Here is a 9,801-nt window from a genome sequence, read left to right as displayed (position 1 = left end):
AGGATATCGAAGGATATGGGGCCAAGGCGGTTAGATGGGGTCGAGGTAGAGATCGGCCATGATCTGATTGAATGTTGGAAGAGGCTCAAGGGGGCTGAATGGGCCTCCTGCGTTCCATCAGGGCCCCTTCTCAAGAGGGATTCTGTGCGGACTATGCAAGGACTACTGGACTGTACAAGGCCCACATGCCCTCCCCAGCACAGACCCAGCCTCTCCAATCTTACTTGAACCTGTGTCTCAGTCAGACCGAACCCCAGACCCTGAAAAGCAACTGCAGGCTCGCTCTGCAACCTCAGAAGTGGCCCCCCCCGTCTGGGGACGGAGGTCAAATCTGCGACCTCAGGTCAAGGGTCGTGAGCCCTGCTTGGGACTGAGGCCAAACTGAGGCCTGAGGTCAAAGGTTGTGAGGTCCACCTGGGATTGCTGCAAAACTGAGGCCTGAGGTCAAAGGTTGTGAGGCCCACCTGGGATTGAGGCTAAGCTACAGCCTGAGGTCAAGGGTTGTGAAGCCCACCTGGGATTGAGGCAAAACTGCAGCCGCAGGTCAAAGGTTGTGAGGCCCACCTGGGATTGAGGCAAAACTGCGGCCGCAGGTCAAAGGTTGTGAGGCCCACCTGGGATTGAGGCTAAGCTACAGCCTGAGGTCAAAGGTTGTGAGGCCCACCTGGGATTGAGGCAAAACTGCGGCCTGAGGTCAAAGGCTGTGAGGCCCACCTGGGATTGAGGCTAAACTACAGCCTCAGTAGAGGGCCTCAGGCCTTAGTAACAGGCCTTGCGGCCTACCCCAAGGTACAGCCGGAGGGAACTGCTGTTCCACTGCAGTGCGATGGGCCCTTGTGGCCACGACGATATCATTCAGGGTCCATCGGTGGCATTAACAAGGGTTAATCTTCGAACCTCCCTCCAGGCCTTACTCCCACATCGCTGTGACTCCCAAGGTATAAACCCGGCAATGACAGGCCAGCCAGCCCCACGTGGGTAACTTTTAGTGTCAATAACCCGGTCACAAAATTAACAGTCACTCGGAAAAACAGGGGTTAATAAATGAAAGCCAGCACAGATGTGCTGAAGGCAAATCGTGCCTGACGAAACCTGGCTGAGTTCTTTGATGAAGTAACAGAGAGGGTAGATGAGGGCAATGCGGTTGATGTCATGTACACGGACTTCCAAAAGACGTTGGACAAAGTACCACATAAAAGACTTGTAGGCAAAATGAAAGCCCGTGGGATTAACGGGAGAGGGGCAGAGAGAATATGAAACTGGCTAAGGGACAGAAAGCTGAGAGTAGAGAGGGAAGTATACAGTGGTGTTCCCCAGGGGTCGGTGTTGGGACCACTGCTCTTTTTGATATATATATTACCGACCTGGCCTTGGGGGTACCGGGCATCATTGCAAACTTTGCAGATGACACGGACCTCGGAGATGTAGTAAACAGTGAGGAGGATAGTAACAGACTGGCTGAATGGGCGGACAAGCGGCAGACGAAGTTTAATGCAGAGAAGCGTGACATGATACATTTCGGTAGGAAGAATGAAGAGAGGCAATATAATCTAAATGGTACAATGCTAAAGGGGGTGCGGGAACAGAGAGACCTGGGGGTATACGTACACAAGTCTTTGAAGGTGGCGGGGACAGATTGAGAAAGCGGTTAAAAAAGCTTACAGGATCCTGGGCTTCATAGAGTATAAAAGTAAGGAAGTTATGATGAACCTTTATAAAACACTGGTTCGGCCTCAACTGGAGTATTGTGTCCAATTCTGGGCACCGCACTTTAGGAAGGATGTGAAGGCCTTAGAGAGGGTGCAGAGGAGATTTACTGGAATGGTAGCAGGGGTGAGGGACTTCAGTGATGTGGAGAGACTGGAGAAGCTGGGGTTGTTCTCCTTAGAGCAGAGAAGGTTAAGAGGAGATGGACCAGAATGGTACCAGGGATGAAGGACTTCAGTGATGTGGAGTGACTGGAGAAGCTGGGGTTGTTCTCCTTAGAGCAGAGAAGGTTAATGGGAGATTGACCAGAATGGTACCAGGGATGAGGGACTTCAGTGATGTGGAGAGACTGGAGAAGCTGGCATTGTTCTCCTTAGAGCAGAGAAGGTTAAGGGGAGATTGACCAGAATGGGACCAGGGATGAGGGACTTCAGTGATGTGGAGAGACTGGAGAAGCTGGGGTTGTTCTCCTTAGAGCAGAGAAGGTTGGGGGAACATTGACCAGAATGGTACCAGGGATGAGGGACTTCAGTGATGTGGAGAGACTGGAGAAGCTGGGATTGTTCTCCTTGGAGCAGAGAAGGTTAAGGGGAGATTGACCAGAATGGGACCAGGGATGAGGGACTTCAGTGATGTGGAGAGACTGGAGAAGCTGGCATTGTTCTCCTTAGAGCAGAGAAGGTTAAGGGGAGATTGACCAGAATGGGACCAGGGATGAGGGACTTCAGTGATGTGGAGAGACTGGAGAAGCTGGGGTTGTTCTCCTTAGAGCAGAGAAGGTTAAGGGGGAGATTGACCAGAATGGGACCAGGGATGAGGGACTTCAGTGATGTGGAGAGACTGGAGAAGCTGGGATTGTTCTCCTTAGAGCAGAGAAGGTTAAGAGGAGACATAATCGAGGTTGAGGAGGATTGATAGGGTAAATAAGGAGAAACTGTTTCCTTTGGCAAGTGGGTCAGTAACCAGAGGACACAGATTGAAGATAATTGGCGAGAAAACTAGAGAGACAGATGAGGAGAAATTTCTTCACACAGAGGGTTGCAAAGATCAGGAACGTGCGGCCTGACAGGGCGGAGGAATCAGATTCAGTGGGAACTTACAAAAGGCAATTGGACATTCGCTTGAAGGGATAAAATTTTGCAGGGCTGTGGGGAACGAGCGAGGGGGAGTGGGACTAATTGGAGAGCTCGACCTAAGAGCCGGCGCAGGCACGATGGGCCGAATGGCCTCCTCCCGCGCTCTCCTTCTACGATTATTCCCAACGCCTCATTCGTTTCTGCCCATCACTCTCAAACAGTCAACTCCCAGATACCAATCATAGAAACATAGAAACATAGAAGATAGGAGCAGGAGTCGGCCATTCGGCCCCTCGAGCCTGCTCCGCCATTCACCGAGATCATGGCTGATCATCCAAACTCAGTACCCTGTACCTGCCTTCTCCCCATATCCCTTGACCCCTTCAGCCTCAAGAAATATATCTAACTCCTCCTTGAATATATTTAATGAATTGGCCTCCACTGCCAGAATTCCACAGGTTCACCACTCTCTGGGTGAAGAAATTCCTCCTCATCTCAGTCCTAAATGGCTTACCCTTTATCCTTAGACTGTGACCCCTGGTTCTGGACTCCCCCGCCATCGGGAACATCCTTCCTGCATCTAGCCTGTCTAGTCCTGTTAGAATTTTATAAGTTTCAATGAGATCCCCTCTCATTCTTCTAAACTCCAGCGAGTATAAACCCAATCGACCCAATATCTCCTCATACGTCATTCCTGCCATCCCAGGTATCAGCCTGGTGAATCTTCGCTGAACTCCCTCCATGGCAAGAACATCCTTCCTCAGATAAGGCGACCAAAACTGCACACAATACTCAAGGTGTGGTCTCACCAAGGCCCTGTACAACTGCAGCAAGACATCCTTGTTCCTGTACTCGAATCCTCTCACTACGAAGGCCAACATACCATTTGCCTTCTTAACCGCCTGCTGCACCTGCATGCTTACCTTCAGCGACTGGTGCACAAGGACACCCAGGTCTCGTTGCACTTCCCCTTTTCCCAATCTATTGCTGTTCAGATAATAATCTGCCTTCTTGTTTTTGCCACCACAGTGGATAACCTCACATTTATCGACGTTATATTGCATCTGCCATGCTTCTGCCCAATCACCCAACCTGTCCAAATCATCCTGGAGTTTCTCGGCATCCTCCTCACAGCACACACGCCCACCCAGCTTTGTGTTGTCTGCAAATTTGGAGATATTACATCTAGTTCCCTTGTCTAGATCATTAATATATATTGTGAACAGCTGGGGTCCTAGCACCGATCCTTGCGGTACCCCACTAGTCACTGCCTGCCACTCAGAAAACGACCCGTTTATTCCAACTCTTTGCTTTCTGTCTGCCAACCAGTTCTCTATCCAAGTCAATACCTTGCCCCCAATCCGATGTGCCTTAACTTTACACGCTAATCTCTTATGCGGGACCTTATCGAAAGCCTTCTGAAAGTCCAAATACACCACATCCACTGGTCCTCCCTTCTCTATTCTACCAGTTACATCCTCAAAAAATTCCAGTAGATTAGTCAAGCATGATTTACCTTTTGTAAATCCATGTTGAATTTGTCCGATCCTGTCACTGTTTTCCAAGTGCTCTGCTATTACATCTTTTATAATGGACTCTAGCATTTTCCCCACTACCGATGTCAGGCTTACTGGTCTGTAATTCCCCGTTTTCTCTCTACCACCTTTTTTGAGGGGGCGGAGGAGGTTCAAAAGTCAAAGGTCTCCCGCTGGTCCAGCACAGATCCGCCCAGAAGATCTGGGGCTGGCGGGTAGGTGGGGATGGGGGAGATGGAGAGCTACTTTGGGCACACTGGGGAACGCCTCCTGTTCCCCACCCCCCGTCCCCCCCAACCACCGCTAGTGTCTCGTCCCGCCCTGACAGTGAGTAACAAACAAGAGCCAGGGGTTAAAAAAACCAATAAATTACACGTGGGATGGGACACATCCCAAGGCAAAGAACTTACTGTGCATGGTCTTCCGGGTTTGGGAGATGGGGGCTCGATGGCAACTCCGCGAATCGGCAAGAACTTCCTTTGGTGTCCTCCTGGCCCCTGTGTCTACCGGTGATCGGGGTGTGTGATGTGTGTGTCTATGGTTTGCCCAGGCTCTTCACTTTATAAAGTGATTGTGAAGGGGCGGGAGGATAGTAGAGGGATGACACATCCTTTAGTCATCGAACCTTGCTTGTTAAGTCATTGCATCGGTGTGCTGTTCCTCTCTCTCTCTCTCTCCCCAGCTTTCGCTTTCCGTGTCACACACTGGGAAGAGAAGGCCTGAGTCGCCGTGACCCGTGGAGATGTCACAACAACTCTCCCATGGGGGACGGGGAAGGGGAAGCTGCTAATAGCTCCCCCCACCACCACCCCACATTGCCCCGCCTGTCCCATCACTGGTATTCTCCAAAATTGCGTCACGATGTGGAGTGATGCAATGACTCTCTCTCTCTCGCACTCTCTCTCTGTCTCTCTCTCTCATACTCTCTCTCTCTATCTCTCTCTATCTCTCTCTGTCTCTCTCTCTCCATCTCTCTCTGTCTCTCTCTCTCTCTCTCTCTCTGTCTCTCTCTCCACCTCTCTCTCTCTATCTCTCTCTCTGTCTTTCTCTCTGTCTCTGTCTTTCTCTCTGTCTCTCTCTCTCTCTCTGTCTCTCTCTCTCTCTCTCTGTCTCTCTCTCTCTGTCTGTCTCTCTGTCTCACTGTCTCTCTATCTGTCTCTCTGTCTCTCTCGCTCTCTGTCTCTCTCTCTCTGTGTCTCTCTCGGCCTCTCTCTCTCTGTGTCTCTCCCTCTCTCTGTCTCCTCTCACACTCTGTCTCTCTCACTCTCAGTCTCCCTCTCTCTCCTCTCCAAGGTATTCGGCAGTGTCGGTCACGAGTCACTGCAGGTACCTCTCAGTGTACAGGAGCTGGCACTGAGACACACACACACACACACACACACACACACACACACACACACACACGGGCCACACAATACCGGACGGGCGTGAATCGTTCCCTTATCCCCGCTGTGCGTGGTGTAAAACTACAGGAGCTGACACCGAGACACGCACGGTGTATAAAGTTCTGCTTGAGCGGTTTAAAGTCACTGTTAATGTGTTCGAGAAAAAAATTACATTAACAGCCCGAACTCACGAGTTGTTGTGACCTGGAATGCGCTGCCTGAAAGGGCGGTGGAAGCAGATTCAATAGTAACTTTCACAGGGGAAATTGGAGAAATATTTGAAGGGAAGAAATATGCAGGGCTGTGGGGGAATGAGCGAGGGGGAGTGGGACTAATTCGAGAGCTCGAGCAAAGAGCCGGCACAGGAACGATGGGCCGAATGGCCTCCTCCTGTGCAGGATCACTCTGTGATTCTCTCCAGGCCAGGTATTGGCATCATGTTCCAACCCGGCCAGCAGAGGGGAACAGTGAGCTTTGGACTGAGATCAGGAAGTTAAAGGGGACGGGGTGGAGTGTGAATGACCGGTTAAACAGGATGGGTGATGGACGGTAAGTAGCCCCTTTATGGGGAAGGGAGGCGCGTGACCTCGCTCCCTTTACCCAGTGACATAGTTACCTGTGCAGGTGTCCCATCAAACACTCCCAGGGCAGGTACAGCACAGGGTTAGATACAGAGTAAAGCTCCCTCTACACTGTCCCATCAAACACTCCCAGGGCAGGTACAGCACGGGGTTAGATACAGAGTAAAGCTCCCTCTACACTGTCCCATCAAACACTCCCAGGGCAGACACAGCATGGGTTAGATACAGAGTAAAGCTCCCTCTACACTGTCCCATCAAACACTCCCAGGGCAGGTACAACACGGGTTAGATACAGAGTAAAGCTCCCTCTACACTGTCCCATCAAACACTCCCAGGGCAGGTACAGCACGGGGTTAGATACAGAGTAAAGCTCCCTCTACACTGTCCCATCAAACACTCCCAGGGCAGGTACAGCACGGGGTTAGATACAGAGTAAAGCTCCCTCTACACTGTCCCATCAAACACTCCCAGGGCAGGTACAACACGGGTTAGATACAGAGTAAAGCTCCCTCTACACTGCCCCTTCTAACGCTCCCAGGGCAGGTACAGCACGGGTTAGATACAGAGTAAAGCTCCCTCTACACTGTCCCATCAAACACTCCCAGGGCAGGTACAGCACGGGTTAGATACAGAGTAAAGCTCCCTCTACACTGTCACATCAAACACTCCTAGGGCAGGTACAGCACGGGTTAGATACAGAGTAAAGCTCCCTCTACACTGTCCCATCAAACACTCCCCGGGCAGGTACAGCACGGGGTTAGATACAGAGTAAAGCTCCCTCTACACCGTAGAGGGAGGGGGCGAGGGCCATGGAGGGATTTGAACAGGAGGATGAGAATTGTAGGGGCTGGTGGAGGTTACAGAGATAGGGAGGGGGCGAGGGCCATGGAGGGATTTGAACAGGAGGATGAGAATTGTAGGGCTGGAGGAGGTTACAGAGATAGGGAGGGGGGCGAGGGGCCATGGAGGGATTTGAACAGGAGAATGAGAATTGTAGGGGCTGGAGGAGGTTACAGAGATAGGGAGGGGGGCGAGGGGCCATGGAGGGATTTGAACAGGAGGATGAGAATTGTAGGGGCTGGAGGTGGTTACAGAGATAAGGAGGGGGTGAGGGACATGGAGGGATTTGAACAGGAGGATGAAAATTGTAGGGGCTGGAGGAGGTTACAGAGATAGGGAGGGGGGCGAGGGGCCATGGAGGGATTTGAACAGGAGAATGAGAATTGTAGGGGCTGGAGGAGGTTACAGAGATAGGGAGGGGGGCGAGGGGCCATGGAGGGATTTGAACAGGAGGATGAGAATTGTAGGGGCTGGAGGAGGTTACAGGAGGTGGATTTTTGGACCTCAGAGATAGTAAAAGGCTTGACGGGCCGAATGGCCTCCTTCTGTGTTGCCTCATTCTACGACTCTATGGAAGACGATCTCTACGATGCCTATCACGACCTCAGGACGTCCCAAGGCGCTTCACAGCCAAATACGTCCTTTACGAAGTGCGGTGGCTGTTGTAATGTAGGAAACGCGGCAGCCCATCTGCGCACAGCAAGACCTCATAAGCAGCACTGACCAGATAATCTGTTTTTAGTGATGTTGGTTGAGGGATAAATATTGGCCCCAGGACACCGGGGAGAACTCCCCCCTGCTCTTCTTCCAATAGTGGCCGTGGGATCTTTTACGTCCATCTGAGGGAGCAGACGGGGCCTCGGTTTAATGTCTCATCCCGAAAGACGGCACCTCCGACAGTGCAGCACTCCCTCAGGACTGGCACCGGGGAGTGTGGGCCTGGATTATGGGGCTCGAGTCCTAGAGTATATACATCTACCTCCGACAGTGCAGCGCTCCCTCAGTACTGGCACCGGGGAGTGTGGGCCTGGATTATGGGGCTCGAGCCCTAGAGTATATACATCTACCTCCGACAGTGCAGCGCTCCCTCAGTACTGGCACCGGGGAGTGTGGGCCTGGATTATGGGGCTCGAGTCCTAGAGTATATACATCTACCTCCGACAGTGCAGCGCTCCATCAGTACTGGCACTGGGGAGTGTGGGCCTGGATTATGGGGCTCGAGTCCTAGAGTATATACATCTACCTCCGACAGTGCAGCGCTCCCTCAGTACTGGCACCGGGGAGTGTGGGCCTGGATTATGGGGCTCGAGTCCTAGAGTATATACATCTACCTCCGACAGTGCAGCGCTCCCTCAGCACTGGCACCGGGGAGTGTGGGCCTGGATTATGGGGCTCGAGTCCCAGAGTATATACATCTACCTCCGACAGTGCAGCGCTCCCTCAGCACTGGCACCGGGGAGTGTGGGCCTGGATTATGGGGCTCGAGTCCTCGAGTATATACATCTACCTCCGACAGTGCAACGCTCCCTCAGTACTGGCACCGGGGAGTGTGGGCCTGGATTATGGGGCTCGAGTCCTAGAGTATATACATCTACCTCCGGCAGTGCAGTGCTCCCTCAGTACTGGCACCGGGGAGTGTGGGCCTGGATTATGGAGCTCGAGTCCTAGAGTATATACATCTACCTCCGACAGTGCAGCGCTCCCTCAGTACTGGCAGCGGGGAGTGTGGGCCTGGATTATGGAGCTCGAGTCCTAGAGTATATACATCTATCTCCGACAGTGCAGCGCTCCCTCAGTACTGGCACCGGGGAGTGTGGGCCTGGATTATGGGGCTCGAGTCCTAGAGTATATACATCTATCTCCGACAGTGCAGCGCTCCCTCAGTACTGGCACCGGGGAGTGTGGGCCTGGATTATGGGGCTCAAGTTTCCGGAGTGGGGCTGGAGCCCACACCCGTGTATGATGGGATCTTTTATGTCCACTTTTGTCGTACTCGGCTTGACGTCTCACGGTAAGGCCACGTATTCTCGACGGGCGGCGTGCTGGTCGGAAGCGGAGGGCACCCTATTCTCGTGCAGGAGCCGTTAGAGTTCTTGGAAAATCTTATCTCACTCCCCTCCTTTTCCGTTCTCGGTTCCTCTTTGCTTCGTTGAGTGGGGGAGGTCGGGGTGGGTGCTCGCGGCTTGAAGCAGGGTGATGGCGGAATGGGCTTGGAGGGGCGGGGTGTGGGAGGGGGAGGGGGAGAGCGAGGGCATGGTGCAACCTCTAACAAGCGAGTGACGCTGTCAAACGTGCAACTGCGAGGGCGGAGTTGGGAAAACGAAAGCGTGAGAGAGAGCGAGATCGCCGCAACCACTTCCTCTGGGACCTGATAAGGCTCAACTGCTGAGCTCACTTCCAGGAAGGCTCTTGTTTGCAGCGTTGATAGAAATAGCAATCGACGGTTAAAAAAAGAAGGCCCCCCCCCGCCCCACCCTCGGAGTAAGCCCCTGCCTCTCTCGGTGGACGCTGAAATCTAAATCCGTCCCTGTTCCGAGAAAGGCCCCCTCTGAGCTAGGCCCCGGGCCTAGCCAGCAGCGTTGCCACGGCAACCCTCAGGCTGCCATTAGGAGGGAAGTGGTGTGCCACAGGGATTGGTGCTCGGACATAGAAACATAGAAACCTTGAAAAATAGGAG

The 9,801-nt window shown here is 52.7% G+C and overlaps 1 protein-coding gene across 1 annotated transcript in view; it reads right to left on the bottom strand.

Moving 5' to 3' along the window:
* The window catches only part of LOC147084826 (uncharacterized), a 15,541-nt gene extending 10,806 nt beyond the window's left edge, over nucleotides 1–4,735 (bottom strand). Inside the window, exon 1 of the mRNA XM_085979340.1 lies at nucleotides 4,729–4,735. Coding sequence (XP_085835466.1) covers nucleotides 4,729–4,735 — 7 coding nt within the window. The remainder of the gene's footprint in view (nucleotides 1–4,728) is intronic.
* Nucleotides 4,736–9,801: the final 5,066 nt, after the last annotated feature.

The sequence above is a fragment of the Somniosus microcephalus genome, unplaced genomic scaffold, assembly GCF_052327205.1.
Source record: "Somniosus microcephalus isolate GS21.2 unplaced genomic scaffold, FLI_Smic_1.0 unresolved_chr9, whole genome shotgun sequence".
NCBI lineage: Eukaryota > Metazoa > Chordata > Chondrichthyes > Squaliformes > Somniosidae > Somniosus > Somniosus microcephalus.
The sequence above is the reverse complement of the archived record's forward strand: the minus strand, read 5'-3'. Positions and strand labels throughout refer to the sequence as shown.